This window comes from Cariama cristata, unplaced genomic scaffold (genome assembly GCF_000690535.1).
Source record: "Cariama cristata isolate BGI_N322 unplaced genomic scaffold, ASM69053v1 scaffold8118, whole genome shotgun sequence".
Taxonomy (NCBI): Eukaryota; Metazoa; Chordata; class Aves; order Cariamiformes; family Cariamidae; genus Cariama; species Cariama cristata.
In genome coordinates, this window is record NW_009629392.1 from 1 (window position 1) to 18,201 (window position 18,201).

Here is an 18,201-nt window from a genome sequence, read left to right on the forward strand (position 1 = left end):
TCTGGGGAGAAGGAGAGAGCAAACAAAGGCTCCATCAGGTGCTTTGCAGTGGAGACCGAGTTTTTATTTATTTGTTTGTTTTTTGTAGCCTGAGGGTTTTTTGAACTCTTACTCATTTCCTTTAGGTGCCCTGTTGAGGATTAGTCTCGACAGGAAAACTTGTCTTAGTTATGTAGGTTGACAATACGTAATAGGTAGTCTGCAATCTTTTAGTTAATGCCTGGTAGGACCCGGTTACTCTCTCCCCCTCCCTTAAGAAAGAAATCCACCAAGAGTCTGGTTACACATGGCTCTGGGTGGCCCTGCTTGAGCCAGGGGGGGTGGACAAGATCTGGAGGTCCCTCCCAACCTCAGCTGGTCTTCTCTGACAATAAAATGCTATCTCTGTGGGGATCCAATAGAACTTGGAGGAGTAAATGCAAAAAATCATTTAATTAGAAGTATTAGTGGTGGTATAGAAGGACTGCGTAATCCAGGTTGCACCACCCGGGAGTCTTCCAAGACCTTCAGAGGACAAGCAGCTCAGAAGCAGTGAAGAGAGCTGTTTTAAATGTTTATGTTCCCTAAATTACCCACCTGTTGTCTTTGCAGTGCCTCCTGTGAGTATTCACCTGGTGACTTGGTCTGGGCCAAGATGGAAGGTTATCCTTGGTGGCCGTGCCTCATATACAACCATCCGACTGAAAGAACAATAGTCAGAGGAAAAGGGAAATCCACTCGTGTCCACGTACAGTTTTTTGATGACAGCCCTACAAGGGGCTGGGTCAGTATTAAATATGTGAGACCATATAAAGGTAAGAGAGATAAATAAAACTTCTTGAAATACGCCACTTGTTTTGGAAAAATAGGCATGGAGTGTAGGGTATGGTATTCTCCGTAGAGGAAGAGCAGCAAAACCAAGATTAGTATTGGGTGGGAAAGCATGTTCTGTACTTTGTAAGTTAGAGAAAGCAAGATTTTGAGGGTTATAGGTGCGTTTATGGTTATACAGTTCTTTAAACATAAAATGCTAAGCCCTCTTGTTTCTTAGATTAGAACACAAACTGAAAGCTTGCTTATGTTGTAAAGTTTTTTTCCTTTATTTCTCCCATCAATATAAAAAAGATCTAAAAGATAAATCTACTATTTCAATTTTTAGCCCTGAAATCCTTAAAAACATTAGGAATGTCAAACCAAGTTTTTAAGCAGCTTTTTGGGAGCTGCAGTTTGTCCAGAATCAAAAGGCTAGGCAGAGGATGTTAGGTAACTAATATTAATTCTACTGTGGTGTTACTTTTAAGCAATGCAGTGCAGTTTTGTTAGTAAAGTATGTAACTTGAGAATTCAGTGTTTGTTAGGGTAGTGTGTGTAGTTACAGAGCAGAGTTGATCTTTGTCATACTGAAGAAATTACTTGCTTACTAATGAAAATCAAATATAATCAAGAATTAAAAGAACATTTTGCATAATAAATCTTGCCTTATTAATAACCATGATCTGTTTTCCCCTTGTTTTATAATTTTACTGTTGCTGAAAACTGTGAATCATTGGCTGTAAACTGTTGTTAGACAAACAAGTACTTTAGGTGTAATACAGTGGTTTTGATACACTGTAGGATTTGCTTATGATGTCAGTGAAACAACTGAGTTTAAACACTTTCTTTTTACAAGTCAGAGTTCCATCTCATGTGATTGTGTCATCATCTTTTTTTTTTGGCTTGTTTGTACTTAAATGTACTGCACTTAAGCCATAGTTAGTTTTAGATTAAAATGATAATGCTATTACCGTAAGTGTTAGCATAATTTAACACAAGTGAGTTGGTCCGTGGTTTATATGTATCTTTCCAGAAGGTATTTTAAAAGGATCAAATATATTTTAACAGCTTGCTGTTGTACTTGGAAGCAAATACACAAAAGGAGAATGGATCTGTTTACCAAAAGAAAATTGTAGAAAAATAAGAAGTGTTCAAAACATTTAAGCACAGAACCACTGGTGTATCTACAAGAAGTGTGGCTGATGCAGAACAGTAAAAACATTTAAATACATGCTTCGTTTTAAATTCAGACAAAAAGCATCTTTGTGTATGAAGTAAGAGTGTTGGGGTTTGTGTAAGAAAATTGAGAAGTTTCTTACATTGTGTTATTGTTTGTAACTGAATAAGTATAGACAGCACAGAGCTAGACTTCTAACAGTTGGACATGTAAGAAGTGGAGTGACATACAAGTTGGTTAAGTGAATATGCAGGTGTTACTCATCTGAGTATGCAGTTAAATTAAATGATGAGATTTTTCTCCTGCCATTGTTAAATTGTCAGTATTAAACGCAAAAAAATTTTAGATTGTCTCATTGCATTTGCAAAACTAAAATGGAAATCTGCTTTGTTAATGTGTTGCATTTGTGCTCTAGGAGCAGCTACTTGTAACTCCATGCTTTGCTACTGCAAGCTCAAAGAAATGAATGTGAGAAAGAATTCTGTTTGGCTTGTTTCTGAGATCGTTGACCTTCTACAAGTCAGCTGCCTTGTGTCTACCATTGACTTAGAGCTGAAGCTTCAGTTCATGGCGGTGTGTGAAGGGATTCACAAGAGAGGGCAGTTTAAGGACCGATTCAAGAAGATCCTACTGTCGTATGCAGCCAGCTAAACTTGCAAGGGCAGAAAAAGGAATTGCCCTTCCTCATCTATAGTGTACTCCTATGTCCCCCTTCTTTCCTTCCACAGAGGGAATATATGATCTGTTATATATGCAATTAATTTCTTGAGCATGGCATTAAGATGAATCTCAGCGTCTTTGGGGACTATTTCTAGAAATCAGTCCTTAGATTGGCTGGCTTTGTTTTTGTGTTTATGTACAGGTTGTGGAAGGAGGAACTGTGGCGCTCAAGGGATATGAAAGAGGATGAGGGAGTGGTGCAGTTATTAATAGTAGGCTTTGCTTGATACCCTGCAGTGTCAGGGTGAATTGCCGGCGTGATTGATGGTCAGCTAATCTGGCAAATAGGTTGGTGTTGGGTCAGGATGCCTTGCTGCCCTTCCAGGAGCAGTTTGAACGGCCAGCAGAGTTGTAGCCCATAACTTGAAGATAACATTATGGTTGAACTTACCTATCGTTGCTAAAATAGCCGTGTGGTCTCGGTCAGGTCTGCTGCGCTGCTAGTATAAAGTGTTACTTTTCAATAGTAACTGTAGTTGGTGCGAGGGTGTTTAGAGCTGAGCTTAGAAGTATGCGGATGCGGTAATGAGTTGCAGAAATAGAAGCAGTTCTTCAAGTGATCATGTACTAGGTAGGCATTTCATCGGTGGGTGTTTATGTGGTCTCTAGGCGTAGTTTATCAGGCTAAACGGGTGATGGGTTGCTATATTTAAGATCATGTGGGAATGACTGGTAACAATGCAGAATGTTAGATCATTATACTAGTTGTCTGAATACATTTAAAAATGAAGTATGAACACTAACTAAAGGACTGTCTAAATGCTAGACTAACTTCAGTTTCTGACAGATTATTTGTGGTTTTACAGGTTCATCAGATGGGGAGACACTGAAGGGAGGTATGTTTTATAGTACAAAGCCAGAAATTAAGAGAGCAATGGTGCTGGCGGATGATGCAATGAGTAAAGATAAAACTAAGCGGCTTGAACTGGCAGTATGCAACGAACCTTCAGACACAGAGGAGGAGGAAGAGGAGGAAATGGAGGTAAAATTTTTCTTACTTGCTGTCATTTTTGGAAGTAGTGCTAGAACTTAGAAGCTGTCTCTTGGAACTAAGCATGGAATATCCTGCAATTCTCTGGTACCATCTGCTCTTTAATCATGTGTGCGTATGTGTCCATATGTCTTTTTTTTTGTACTGCTTCGGTGTTGTCGGGTCATACACTGGTCTCTCGCCTTTTCTAGTTGGAAAGACAAGTCTAATACCTCTTTGGTGTTCTGCTTGGTAAGGACTGACCTCAGAAGTTACTTAACTTCTCTAACTCTCTTCATTGATCACTCCCTGGGTAACGCAGCTTAACTCACTTTCTTACTCAAAGTACTTTTTTTTTTTTTTCTGGTGCATGTTTTTATCTTGTCTATCTGCTATTTATATTCCAAGTTCCCCTAAGTTCGATCTGAAGTTTTAACTTGTCATAATGTAGAAATTTCTACCTTTGTGAGGTTCATCCTAAGGCGTTAAATTGGATTTTTGGAGCCTGCCCTCATCTTGTGGAGTAGCACCAAAACACAATTTCTTGTACTGTTAACACCAGCCTGTTGGTGGGGTAACTAAAAAGAGATCTCTTATGGTATTGTATTCACATTGTGTTGTGAATGATACAAATATTATTTCGGTAGATTTCTTTGGAAAGGAATGGAATGAAGAAACTGTCAGTGGGATAGTGGTTTTCCTTACCTCCTCTGTCAGCATGGCCCATCTCCTCTTTCTCCAGTGTGACCTTGCCCTGAGGGACAGGTGCCACCCCAAGCGTTGTGTTATGCTTGTGGCAACAGTGCAGTGGGCACTGCCACTTTGTAGTCGCTACAGTCTCTCTCTGCTGCTGTTTTTCTCCAGCACTGGTGCTGGAGTTCTTAAAGTTTCAGGCTGAAAAGGCAAATAATGGAGTTTTGTTTCTTTCTCCTAGACATGCATGAAGGTTACTATAAGGTAGTATGTTTGTAGGTGGAAATAGGTAGTTTAAAAAAAAAAAAAGGGGGGGGGAGGGTGGCAAAAGTCCCATAGGCTAGTATTGAAAGGCTGCAAAACCCAGTCATGTTTCTGACATAGGTCGGTAAGAAAAAATTACAGCACAGAAAAAATTAGAGCTTATGGAGGCATTTCTCCTTAGTGCTGAATTTCATATACCATATGCCTTTTGTCCAGTTTAAGTGTTTTGTTCACCAGCATCACTTATGCAAAGTAATGAATGAGGCTGTAAAGAATACAAAGAGGAGTAATTATGCCACTGGCTGGTAGCAATTTGTTAGCCAGAAAAAAATTCTGTGAAGGTAAACGGAATTTGCTGTGGCTCTACTGTCTCTTGCTTGAATTATCAGAGCTCCTGCATTACTGCACATTTTTGCGCTGCTTTTTGCAGCAGCGATACTTTACTTTGTAGCCAGAATTTTCTATAGGTAAAATAATTTATTTTTCCAGCAGATGAGTGAAAGTGCATCGGGCAACAGTGATGACTGCAATAGCGAGGAGGATGTGAAGAGTAATAAGCGAGTAACGAGCAGGGAAAGTGCCACAAAAGCCAAAAGAAGGAGAGTTTTGGATTCCGACAGTGATCATGATGGCTCTGATATAGAGTTCAAGCCTGATGTGAAAGAAGCGGCAAGCAGCGAGGAAGCAAGTAGTGGGGTGGATGAAAATGAATCTACCGACACAGAAACAGATGCAGAGAGTGTTGCAGAAAGTCCCGTAAAAGTCCCTTCTAAACGAAAGAGAAGAGAGATAAACAAGCCTGCTAAAAGGAGAAGCTTAGAAAATGAATGTTCTGAAACGCCCAAAAGAGCGGTAACAGTTTCTTTAGAAGCTAAGTCTAAGCTGACATCATTTGCAGCACCTGAAAGTTTTGAATCTCAGGCAAATGCTTGCAGTGGAGGCACCAGTGGCTTTGCAGTGTGGGAACATGAAAAGCTTGACTGGCTGCAGGAAGGGAAAAAGAAAGATGCACACAGGAAACGGCAGGGTGACCCGGATTACGACCCATGTACTCTGTATGTACCGGAGGACTATCTCAACAAGTGCACGCCAGGAATGCGGCGGTGGTGGCAGCTGAAAAGCCAAAACTTTGACGCTGTGATTTTCTACAAAGTTGGAAAATTCTATGAGTTGTATCATATGGATGCAGTCACTGGTGTAAATGAGTTGGGCTTGATCTTTATGAAAGGTACTTGGGCCCATTCCGGTTTTCCAGAAACTGCGTTTGGCAGATTCTCTGATGTTCTAGTGCAGAAAGGTTACAAGGTAGCCCGTGTTGAGCAAACAGAAACTCCTGAAATGATGGAAACGCGCTACAAGTCAATGGCCCACCCAACAAAATTTGACAAGGTTGTACGCCGAGAAATATGCAGAATCATCACCAAAGGAACTCAGACGTACAGCATTCTGGACTGTGATCCCTCTGAGAACCATAACAAATACCTTCTGTGCGTTAAGGAAAAAGAGGACTCCTCTGGACAACGTGTTTACGGGGTCTGCTTTGTTGACACATCAGTGGGGAAGTTTTATGTGGGCCAGTTCTCAGATGACCGGCATTGTTCGAGGTTTAGGACTTTAGTAGCGCATTACACTCCTGTGCAGGTACTGTACGAGAAGGGGAACCTGTCTGTGGACACCCAGAAGATACTGAAGGGCTCCCTTGTTTCTTGCATTCAGGAAGGGCTGATCTCTGGTTCCCAGTTCTGGAATGCATCTAAAACACTAAAAGTCCTTCTTGAGGAGGGATATTTCAAGGAGAAACAGAGCTCTGAAAACGGATGTTCTCTGCCTTCTGTAATCAAATCTCTGACTTCAGAGAGTGACTCGCTGGGATTAACTCCAGGTGAAAACAGTGAATTGGCTTTGTCAGCCCTTGGGGGATGTGTCTTCTATCTCAAAAAATGTCTGATTGATCAGGAGCTTCTATCGCTGGCAAACTTTAAGGAGTACGTCCCTGTGGATATTGATACTGCAAAAACTACGAGTTCAAGTAGTTTCTTTGCCAAAACTGACCAGCGGATGGTGCTGGATGGGGTCACTCTGATGAACTTGGAAGTCCTGCAGAACGGAACCAATGGAACGACAGAAGGTACTTTGTTGGAAAGGATCGATTCTTGTTGTACACCATTTGGGAAGCGACTCCTGAAGCAGTGGCTCTGCGCCCCGCTTTGTAATCCTAAATCCATCAACGATCGTTTAGATGCTGTTGAGGACCTTCTGGCAGTGCCAGATAAAATGTCTGAGGTTAGTGAGCACCTGAAGAAACTTCCTGACCTTGAAAGGCTGCTCAGCAAAATTCACAGCATTGGATCACCACTGAAAAGTCAGAACCATCCTGACAGCAGGGCCATCTTTTATGAAGAAATCAAATACAGCAAAAAAAAGATTGCTGACTTTTTGTCTGCACTGGAGGGGTTTAAAGTAATGAATGAAATTGTCGATGTCATGGAAGAAGTTGCCAACGACTTCAAATCTAAAGTCCTTAAGCAGCTAGTCACCCGCAAAGCCAAAAATCCCGACGGCCGCTTCCCAGACTTGAGTGCAGAGCTTAAAAGATGGGATACCGCTTTTGATCATAACCAGGCTCGAAAGACAGGAGTGATTACTCCAAAGGCGGGTTTTGACCCCGATTATGATAAAGCACTACAGGATATTAAAACTGTTGAGGAAGATCTTCACAAATACCTGGATAAGCAACGCAAACTGCTTGGATTCAAATCTGTGCTGTACTGGGGGGCAGGCAAAAATCGGTACCAAATGGAAATACCGGAAAGTGTAGTATCACGCAATTTGCCTGAGGAATACGAGTTGAAGTCAACCAGGAAGGGATATAAACGTTACTGGACCAAGGAGATCGAGAAGATGCTGGCTGCGATGGTTAATGCTGAAGAGCGCAGAGATGCAGCACTAAAAGACTGTATGAGGCGTTTGTTTTACAACTTTGATAAAAATAGCAAAGACTGGCAGACAGCTGTGGAATGCATTGCTGTGTTAGGTAAGAGGTTTTCTTCATTTTGACAAACAGTAAAAATACTCTTGTATAGAAAATGATGAAATCTGATCTGGATAAGCAAAAAAGGCTTGTTGCCAGCTCTTAATTTGTAGTTTAAAAACTCTTGATTGTGATTAACAGCATTGATAATTAACAGTGATCACCTGTTTCCTTCCTGTCAGTAAATGGCAGAACAGTCGCTGGGTCTTGATGTTTGCAGGCTCTTTCTTCATTCCTGTTGCGTGACTGTAGGTGTGCAGCTGAGTATTTCTCACCATTTGGTGTAGCCTGGTGGGTCTCCCGCTCCTTCTGGGATTCTCGTGTATGGATTAGTAGCTTCTTATTAAATGAAGGCCGTGATGCAGATGGAGGTACACAAATCTAACCAGCTGGTCATCTCCTTTCCATCTGAGCAGCTGCTTTCTCAGCAACCTTTCGAACTAAAAAAAGTGGTGATTGTCACTGCCTTGAAGAAGGTAGTCTAGTAGAAAGGCTTAACCCAAATCTGCCTTAAATTTCTGGGGCAGAACAGTCTCCTATAGTCCCTCCTCAGGACTGGTGTACTCTTGTACTGTGAATTTTCTGCTGACATGAGGCACTCCAGGGGAAAAACGAAAGCACTCTCTGAATGCCACTGGGGCAGAAAAGGGAGGACAGGCCGGCAGCGAGGGCTGTCTGGGCACGGATTCTCTGAGTCCCATTCTCTGCACTGCAGTACCAGGGCAAGTACTGAATTGATTGTCAGTGGCGAGGGAGACAGCTTTCAGGCTTAGCTGTAATATGTGTACCTAAAGTCTCTAAAATAACATCACATGGTCTCATTTTGTAGGTAATCAGCTTTTAGAACCTTGGAGCTAGGCTAATTGAGGGGGGGTGTGCTGCTGCTTTCGGCTAGGCCAACAGAATTTTAATATTTATATAAATTTATTTGGGCAACTTTCAAGCAGTATTATAGTTCTTAACAAAGTAATTCACTGTCACAGAAGCTGATTCCCTCTTTGCTTGTCTTGTTCCAAATTAAAAGCCAATGCAAGAAAATAGTATTTTTTTACATGTACCTCAAAAAAATAGCTTTTGAATTGAAATGATGTGGATGTTAAAGACTCTTAAACTAAAAACTAGAAGGGAGAATTGTTCCTGTCTGAAACCAGGACAATCTGACATCAGTAGAAATCTGGAAGGAATGAGGAAAGACATTGTGAATATCCCCTCCCACACCTTTTACTTGTTCTTCTGGAGTACTTCTGGGCTGTTTTCCTTAACAGGAAAATGGAATGGAAATAGAAAATTGAGTTTACAAAAATGCTATTCAATGAGTAAATGCATTCCAGTGAATGAATAAAAAAAGGTGAAAGCGTGACTTACTGGAATTTCTCTTAATCTTATAGATGTCTTGATGTCCCTTGCTAACTACAGTCAAGACGGTGATGGACCACTGTGCCGACCTGTAATTCTACTGCCTGTGGATAGTGCTCCTCCCTTCCTGGAACTTAAAAATTCACGGCATCCATGCATTACAAAAACTTTCTTTGGGGATGATTTTATTCCTAATGACATCGTGATAGGCAGCAAAGATGAAGATAACAGTAGTGAAGCTTCCTGTGTCTTAGTAACTGGCCCAAATATGGGCGGCAAATCTACACTCATGAGACAGGTGATTCACTGTCTACGTAAGATCGAAATGTTCTAGAGTAACTCTGTGTTTTGCACAAAGGAATTAGATGACTGTTTAGAAAATGTCAGAGGAGGTCCAAGCAGTGGCCTTCAGGGTGCGCAGCACAGCAATGACACTGCAAAACCAAAATATAATCTGGTAGAAAAAGCCGATATTTAGACAGTAGATTTTTGACTGTCGCTTACTTTACTGAGGAATAAGTTTTATTTCTCTTATGAGAGACAGTTGAGAAAAAGTGATAAGAGTATCTTTTATCTTTTTCAAGTGGCCATATCCAGGACTTGGCATCATCTGGCAAAAGATGCTTCTGCAGGTTGAACAAGATGAAAACAGAGATCGGTGGCAACTGGGAAAGCAACAGGGAGTTTGCTGTATAAGCAGTGCTTGCTGTGAGAACGTGCCTTTTGAAGGCTTTCAGAGTAGTTCTAGTCCTACTTGAGATTATGATACTGCAGCCTGGAGCTGTTAGAACAGTAGGAAGCGTTATGTATTCTTAGTCTTTGTTTTAGGGGAAATAAGAGTTTTGTTCCCTTGTTCTCGTGTGGGACTGAAGCTCCAAGCATGTAGTAAAAATGGAAATGTTTTCATGTTTGTTCTGCAGGCTGGTCTCCTGGTTATAATGGCTCAACTGGGATGCTACGTACCTGCTGAAGTCTGCAGGCTTACACCGATTGACAGAGTATTTACGAGGCTTGGCGCCTCCGACCGAATTATGGCAGGTGAGTTTCTGAATGGCCAAAGTGCTCCTGCCACTGGGTGAGTTTCCGTTCTTGCTTTGAGTGGCAAGTTGGAAAGGGAGGGGCTGTTGATTTTTGCAGGGAGAGCTGGGCGACTCACTTGTCTCTCATTGTTCAGAGTAGAAACAGGATTGTTGTTATGCTTGTCCTTTGTTATTTCTGACGGACTCATAGGATCATAGAATCGTTATAATTGGAAGAGACCTCAAAGATCATCAAGTCCAACCGTATACCTGATGCCACCATGCCCGCTAAGCCCACTAAACCACATCTCAAAGTGCCACATCTAAACGCTTTTTGAACACCTCCAGGGATGGTGAGTCCACCGCCTCCCTGGGGAGCCTGTTCCAATGCCTAACAACTCTTACAGTGAAGAAGTTCTTTCTAATATCCAGCCTGAAGCTCCCCTGGTGCAGCTTGAGACCGTTTCCTCTTGTCCTGTCGCTAGTTACCGGGGAGAAAAAGCCAACCCCCACCTCACTACAACCTCCTTTCAGGGAGTTGTAGAGGGCGATCAGGTCTCCCCTCAGCCTCCTCTTCTCCAGACTAAACACCCCCAGCTCCCTCAGCCACTCCCCATCACACTTGTGCTCCAGGCCCTTCGCCACCTTCGTTGCTCTTTGGACTTGTTCCAGCAGCTCAATGTCTGTCTTGTAGTGAGGGGCCCAAAACTGGATAGGATAGGATCAGTTTTTAATGAATTTTAACGTTAAAAGCTTGCCTTTCAGCTGGATGCAAGTCTGAGAAATACATTTTTTGGATAGGTAACAGTTGATTGTATTCTACTTACCTAGGTTGCTATTCCTAAGCGTTCTGGAGTAGGCCAGTCATGTTCAGGTAGAGGAGCTGTTCCTGCAAGAAGGTACAAAGCCTAGAGGTCCCTTGTTTCCGTGAGAAGGCCTGCCTTAGGTCTGAAATCTGACTTCTTCAGACGATGGAGAGAGAGGCAGGCTTCCTTCTTGGAAGCAGGAGCTCACAATTTGTGGGAGTATTTTGTTTCTTCCGTGGAGAGGAAGACAGAAGTGGAGGATGATGCAACAACTGGAATGGGAAAGTCTGCCTGTGGTGGTAGGCCAAGTGTCACGGGGCTAGAAAAACAAAGTATTTTTTTGTGGCAAGAAGAGTAGGATCACAACTCATTTAAGGGGGGGGTGCAGATTTTCTGTGATCTTTCTGCTGAAAAATGTGGGTCAGTGAATATGAAAGGAGTTAAGCCTACTGAACTTGTTGCACATAAGGAATTTGGAAACGAATCATTCTGAGTTCTTAATTAAAAAAAAAAATTTACACTTCCCCAAATCAAGGCTTTTCTTTGCAGCTAGAGTATTTTATTAAGGCTTTCTCTGCCCAGCTATTTTCCATTTTCTTTAATTTCAATACAAAAAGAAATCTTAAGAATGGAAGAGTACTTAAGTGCTTATGGTGGAACTACAACTGCCCTTTCTGCAAGAGAGAAGCATTTTCTAGAAAAATGTAGCATTTTCAACTCTTTTCTAACCACTGAGAGCTATTTTCTAAATATGTGCACAAATGTTTTAATATTTCACATCACGAGGCTGAACGCTGCACAGCAGAGCTAGCTTTGAAATCTCTTCTGGATGCATTTGTTTCCACGCTGTGTAGAAGTGAAAGCACGGTGACAGTCATTCCATGGCAGTCATTTCGTAACGGATGTCAACAGGACTTCTATGAAGTAAATTTTAAGTAACACCATTTTAGAATTGCCTCCATAATTTTAGGGGTTTATTTTCTAAAGTGAATAAATAGTTGTTCCTAAACATTGTTAAAAACATGTTCAATCCTGGAAATTTCTTTAAATAAATGCAGAAAATCAGGATTGCTGGACAGTGCTTAATGATTTGTGTTGAAAAACTTAGAGCACAGCAGCATTCATGCAGCATGTGTCCAGGAAGTAAATACTTGCCTGCTCTGAAAGTGCATTAATTGCTGCTGCATGTGATTATTTGGAATGAACCCTCCAAAGAACTAGTAAATGTGGACTTTATACATGCGGATTTATTGTGTGCAAGGGTCTGAATAATGGTGTACTTCTGCTTGTAATCTGCTAAATACCAATTTCAGGTCTAAATTTCAGGCCTCATATTAGCTGGGTTACTACAACTCCTGTAAGGTGTTGAGTCCTTAGGAGCAGTGTATTTCTTTTGTCATAATTCAGTCGAGTACATATGCGTACAGCCTTAATGATCTGAATAATTCATGACCTTATGACATCAACAACCCAACCAGCAAGTCCAGTCTCTTAAAAGACTTTCCGCTTGCTTTTTCACACGGAAAAGCTGCACACCTTAGGCCTGCCTGGTGCATTTTAGAGCAAGAAGGGGCAAAAGGTTCTCCCCATCTGGTGTCCTTTGTGTCCCTCTCTTTGCCCAGCTGGTCCATCTGACCAGTAGACAGATCACAGGGCCTGAAACTCCATTAATTGCACTTGTGCCCATGCTTGTACCCTCAAGGAACCAAAATCTGCTTCTGGCAAAGGGAGACCCACCATTTTCTTGCTAGGGAAAAAAAAAGTTTTGTGTTTTTGTTCATCTTCTGTTTGCTGCCAAGTTTCACTTTAGCTTGACCAAGACCAGTGCAGATTAAATGGGGGGTTCAGTTGTGGTTTTCAGTTCTTTGACTACTTCATGGCTTTATTTTTTGTCATTTCTTTTAAAGGTGAAAGTACCTTCTTTGTCGAATTGAGTGAGACTTCCAGCATTCTCCAGCATGCAACAGAGCATTCCCTCGTTCTTGTGGATGAACTGGGTAATTAGTCTCTTCTGTAATAGATGGAAATTAAAGCTGAGAGTAAAGACTAGCTGTCAGGTGGTTGGGTTGTCTAAGTGGCAACCAGGGACACAGGGGGGACAGTTTTATTGTAATGCTCTGAATGTTTAACTTGCTGGTATCAACGTCACTCTCTCTAAACCACGTACTTCTTGGATGCCCTGGGAACTATGACACCGCCTTCCACCCCCCAGTTGTTACTAGCCTGTTTCTAAATGAGTTTTCCTGCCTTCCTTTGCATAATTACTTGAAGTAACCCTTGAGCAAGCCAGTAGCAAGTCTCAAGAGAGATCATCTTTTTTGAAAAGAACATCTTTTTTCTGCAGTGCAGAAGAGAGTGTGATTGTTACAGGGCAAACGTTTGGGGTACTTCATGCTACTCACTGCTGCTTGTCCTCTTCCACACAGTGAGGAAAGAGAAAAAACAAACAATACACATTGATCCAGGGCAAACAATGCATCACATTTGTCTTTAGAAAAGCATCTTTGCTTTTCTTAATAGTAACAATTAAGAGTAGGGGGCTCTCATAGTATCAGGTAAACCATGGATTGAATTTACTTTGCCAGTGTGGTTCCCAAGCATGCAAAAGCTTTTCCATTTCTTCGGCAGGCAGAGGCACAGCTACTTTTGATGGAACTGCTATAGCGAGCGCAGTTGTGAAAGAACTTGCAGAGAAAATCAGGTGTCGGACGCTGTTCTCCACCCACTACCATTCCCTGGTAGAGGATTACTCCCACAACGCGGCTGTGCGGCTCGGTCACATGGTACGTGTAAGTGTAACGCATGGGTTGTGAGCGCCAAAGTACAGGATTTTTCTGAGAAAGGGATGTGATGTTTTGTGCATTCATTAGTCTGTAGGTAAGTGTTACATACCCTGACTTGTAACTTACCCTTTCTAGGCGTGTATGGTGGAAAATGAGAGCGAAGATCCAAGCCAGGAAACAATTACGTTCCTGTATAAGTTCATTGAAGGAGCATGTCCGAAGAGCTACGGCTTCAATGCAGCAAGGCTTGCTAATATTCCAGAGGAAGTTATCCAGAAGGGGCACAGAAAAGCAAAAGAGTTTGAAAAAACAACCATTTCACTGAGAATATTTAGGTAAGGCCTTGATTCTCCATTTTTAAGTTGCACCTTGCTTAGCAGGCATCCATTTTACCATGTGGGCAGTGGCTTTTGCTCATAGTCTTGCGGCAGAGGGGGCAGTTTGCACTATTTTTGTGACTATCAAATGTACTTGACAGGCAGTGAGGGAGGGGAGTACTAAAGCCTGACTATGAGAGGGCAGACGGGATGAGTAATGCTGTATTTTTAAGCCTTGGGTCTCTGCAATGCTCTCTAGGGCTGAGAGCTGAATTTGCAGAGAGGTGTTGGGCTGGGTGCAAGCTGAGCCAAGGGAAGGAACCCCTGAGTACGCCCAGTGCCCACAGCTGCTGCGCGGTGGCTGGGGGACCTTACAGAGGCTGCCTCCACAGCAGGCAGTGAGGGCTGCCGGCAGCCTTTACACCAGACACAAAATGGCACGTATGGCTTCGAAAACTCTGCGGTAAGGGGGAAGCTCAGGCTCTGCCCCTCGGTGTCTGCGCTTGGCAAAGCTGACTTGGTTATTTCCCTCAGGTATCTGTGCCTGGTGGTGGATGGGGCAACAAGCGATGCAAAGGCTGTTCAGAAGCTTACTGCGATGATCAACCATCTTTAAGAACGCAAGTGGTTTTTGTACTGGTGGTTTCTCAAGAAGGTGGTATCAGACAACGTTATGATCTAATAAACTTTATTTTTTAAAAATGACCATTTTTCCATTGTCTTTCCTAGGAAATTAAACCCTTTAATTCTTACCTACCCTCTACATAATGGTTATTGAGTACTCCACAATATATTAAGTCTAGATGTTATGGTACATGCATACACTTTCAGGCTGTTGATTACCCACTGTCACCAATACACATAAATGGAAAAAAGCTATGAAACTGTATAGGGCTGTATATATACTTGTCTCAGCTTCATTAGAGCAGGAAATTGCTGTGATTTCCAGCAGGTTACGTAAGTAATGTCCAGACTGTTCAAAAAAAACTATGAACAGAGTAAAGTACAAGACTGTTTTGAGGAGACTTTCTACTGTGTACTTTAAAACATAGTAAAATTTCTTTCACAAAACTTAGTTACACGGGTACTTTGTTTTATAGTGCATTTTATAGCCTAGGAAGTCTCATTAAAACACTCGCTTTTTTGTTTGTTTGTTAGGGTGGTTTGAGTACAGACTATTGCTGGGGCAGGGAAGGAGATTATTCTAACTTCAGAAGACACCAGAAAAATTGCTGGATATAATTTAAGATTAGTGTTTTCTCTTTCATAGAAAGAACGTACATACTGGGACATGAGTACAGTTACAGCAAGTCTAGGTGTGCTAACAAAACAGGACACATTCAAGTACAGTAAGATTTTTTTGCTTGAAATTAGAAACAAACTACATGAGATTAAAGCATTAAAATTATATTTCTCAATCTGAATAAATGTTAAAAAAAATCAAAAGAAATGCAGAAGTGCTAGCTCACATTTTTTTTTTACCATGTTACAAAAGCAATTGGTACCCATGTCCATAAAGGCAGCAACAAAGAATGCTGCTTGTCTACAGAATAGTACTACTGCAAGTTGGACTGCGTTTCAATGCTACTTGTAAAAACACCAGCTTTCAGAAGTTGGTATCTGTACAAAATTGCAGCTTATTTTTCTTCACTTCTGTCCCTTCAAAGTCTTTGTTTACACAGTAATGCTAAAACGCCCAGTTCTGTTATCCTGAGTCAACATATTGCCACTTTCTTTTTTGGTAGGTTGAGCTCCATAGTGTCAACACCTCACACAGCCGCTTTAACACAGTCTCTCTCTGCAGAAATGGGCAAGTACAACTTCCTCCAAAAAAAAAGTTTTAATAGTTATGATATTAGAATGGCAGGACTTGCTTTCTGAAAGGAATTCAGTTGTGCTGCAATGTATTAGATTCTATAGGTGGAGCAGAGTCATATAGTGTATCTGTATCATGTGTAGGCTCTCCAGCAAGCGTACAGGGATTAGACAGTGTTCCAGCACCACAGTCACAGAAAAACCTACAAAAGGAAGAGAGCTCTTTAGTTGCTATGGTACTGGCGTTCTCAAATTAGCTCACCGTACTTGCTTAAAACATACCTATCGTGTCTAATGAATTCTACGTCATGTCCTTGATGGCACTTCTTAATGCAGTTCACACAGATGGCGTTACGGTCAGTGGTGTTGCAGGTGTGACATCTGAAGGAAAACGCATAGCGTTAGGCATGAATGAAAAACTGACAGGTGAGCCAAGCAAAGTGCTCAGGGAGGGCATAGGGGCAGAACAGCACAGAAGAAAGGGTGTGCACGGGACTGTGGAACTTGTGAATTTTACAAGAAATTGGATTTCATGGCACACTTTTGGTTGCTTGGTTTGAAAAAGCTGTTCTGTGGTGTGATCTCTTGGGCTTGGGTTCACAGCAACCACATTTTTCTCAAGCCCACGGTAAATTCAGGACAACGGGAACTTGTTTAACTGTGTTTTGCAGCTGAGGAAGAGCGCACATTTGTGTGCTAACAGACGCAAGGCAACTGGTTTGGGGCTCTTGCTAGAAAAGAAACAGTGTTTCTTTGAGAACCTTACTGTGGGTGACAGAACAGAACCCGTTACCTGTAGAAGTCATGCATCGGATAGCTGGTGTAACTCGATATCTTGTATAAACACTGGCCTCTGCTGACAGCTTTTTCTATGGCATCTTGATTGTTCATTATTTTGTTATCTGTTGGGAGGGGGGGTGGGGGGGAAAAGCCAAGAACTAATCACAGCTGGATCAACGACTTTTTTTCCCTTGAGGTGTTAGAACCTCAAGGAAAACCCATTAGAAACAGTTAGTTCTATATGCTTGCATTTAAGCGAATCAAATCGTCAGTGGCAGACCAGGCAGATGCCCAGACAAGGCAGGGCACTCCTCACACGAGAACGACCATTCCTTTTTGCACGCATTGCATCAAATGCCTGAGAAGCCTTCACTGAAATACTCCTTGTGAACTGGTTTGTGAACAAACGGTTACAGAAACAAGCCTTCCTCTCAGGCTCAAGTGTTCTGTTGAGAAGTCTGAAACCCCCATGTTTGAAAGCCCCTCACCTACCCTAAGGCCTTTCACATATCCCTCAGAGAGCAGAGAAACGTGGCTTTTCCCCCAGGGGAATTTAAAAATAAGGCACTTTCCAACACAACGGAAGTGGAATTAAGTCTGACCACCTCCAGCATTTAAAAGATGCGTTCCAGGCATAAAAAATTTGATAATCCTCTCTGTTACTCAACTACTAGATCTTCTATCAAGTCCCAAAGTGCACCTCAAACTACTTTTCTCTGCTCCCAGTAGCATCACAGCACTGACTGGTGCAGTCAGTAAGCTCAGGAGCCACGAAGCAGGGAGCCAGAGCTTGTGTTTTAAGTGGTGTAAAGAATATACAGGAAAAGGCGTAACGAGTACAGCCAAGCAGGGAAAAATTCTGCAAGCTGAACCTTTTTCCTCTAGAATGACCTCCTGGAGCTGTCTGGCATTCAAACCATCGCTCCAGTCTCCTCCAAGAGGATCTCATCTCATCTCAGGTGCACTTCCTTGCTATACATGGGAATTTTATGTATGTAAAGTGTTCCTGTTTTCCAAAAAAACCAATTTGGGATTGTGAATATACATGCCTTTAAATCCTAAAAGGCAAGCGAGGTACATTTCTTTACTGGACACTTTTCAGATATGTGACAAAAGACTTTCCATTATATTGACTTAGAATTGGAATTGAGATGGGCCAAAGACCAGTAACCAGTCTGGAAACAATTCTGAGACAGAACAGCTATTAACAGAGCTTTAACATGACAGGAAAACCTTCAGTTACCTTTGAAAGTGTCTGGCTGTCTAAAAATCTAAGAGATAGCTTAGCTTGGCTTACTACCTCCAGCTGAAACCCTCAGGTAGAACTCAGCTTAAGGTAGTACCAAATCTGACCCCAAAATGGACAAAATGGTACGATAAACCCAAAGCCCACCACCAAATAAAAAAAAAAGCAAAGTGAACAAATACAACCAAGCAAGGGCTCAGGCTCACCTTTCATCGTGACATTGACACCAGATGCTAGAAATAAACCTCCAAAGCGGTTGTTGAAAATCTGATTGCCTTCTAATGTTGCAGTTGCGTGGTTTGTTATTTCAATACCTTTATTGGGTCAGGGGAACAAAGAAGAGAAAAGAAAGCGGGAAAGTTAAATCCTTAGCAACTGTGCGTTTGTACCTCTCTCATGGTCTACAGTTTGTTCATTCTTTTTAAACCATCA

General features: G+C 41.9%; 2 protein-coding genes across 3 annotated transcripts in view; one reads left to right on the forward strand and one right to left on the reverse strand.

The window, feature by feature from the left end:
• Window positions 1-592: 592 nt before the first annotated feature.
• On the forward strand, window positions 593-14,544 carry MSH6 (mutS homolog 6). Of its 2 annotated transcripts, none has more exons than XM_009705146.1 (9): window positions 593-794; window positions 3,496-3,671; window positions 5,106-7,650; window positions 9,036-9,301; window positions 9,924-10,041; window positions 12,736-12,825; window positions 13,457-13,611; window positions 13,747-13,946; window positions 14,463-14,544. In XM_009705146.1, the coding sequence occupies exons 1-9, from the start codon at window positions 635-637 to the stop codon at window positions 14,542-14,544; spliced, it is 3,792 nt and encodes a 1,263-aa protein (XP_009703448.1). In that variant the 5' UTR covers window positions 593-634. The 2 variants fall into 2 exon arrangements, with proteins under 2 accessions (XP_009703448.1, XP_009703449.1); XM_009705147.1 differs by having other exon boundaries at window positions 602-794; window positions 5,109-7,650.
• Window positions 14,545-14,599: 55 nt separating this feature from the next.
• The window catches only part of FBXO11 (F-box protein 11), a 39,967-nt gene continuing 36,365 nt past the window's right edge, over window positions 14,600-18,201 (reverse strand). Inside the window, exons 19-22 of the mRNA XM_009705145.1 lie at window positions 17,976-18,083; window positions 16,537-16,645; window positions 16,026-16,124; window positions 14,600-15,946 (exon numbers count right to left, since the gene is read on the reverse strand). Of these exons, the coding sequence (XP_009703447.1) occupies window positions 15,817-15,946; window positions 16,026-16,124; window positions 16,537-16,645; window positions 17,976-18,083 (446 nt within the window). The 3' untranslated portion in view covers window positions 14,600-15,816. The remainder of the gene's footprint in view (window positions 15,947-16,025; window positions 16,125-16,536; window positions 16,646-17,975; window positions 18,084-18,201) is intronic.

Excerpts from the sequence above, each read along its gene's own strand:
- MSH6 (XM_009705146.1), top strand. The coding sequence starts at position 635 with ATGGAAGGTTATCCTTGGTGGCCGTGCCTCATATACAACCATCCGACT. Across the intron at positions 3,672-5,105 it reads AGGAAGAGGAGGAAATGGAG|CAGATGAGTGAAAGTGCATC; the intron begins GTAAAATTTTTC and ends TTATTTTTCCAG. Across the intron at positions 9,302-9,923 it reads AATCTACACTCATGAGACAG|GCTGGTCTCCTGGTTATAAT; the intron begins GTGATTCACTGT and ends TTTGTTCTGCAG.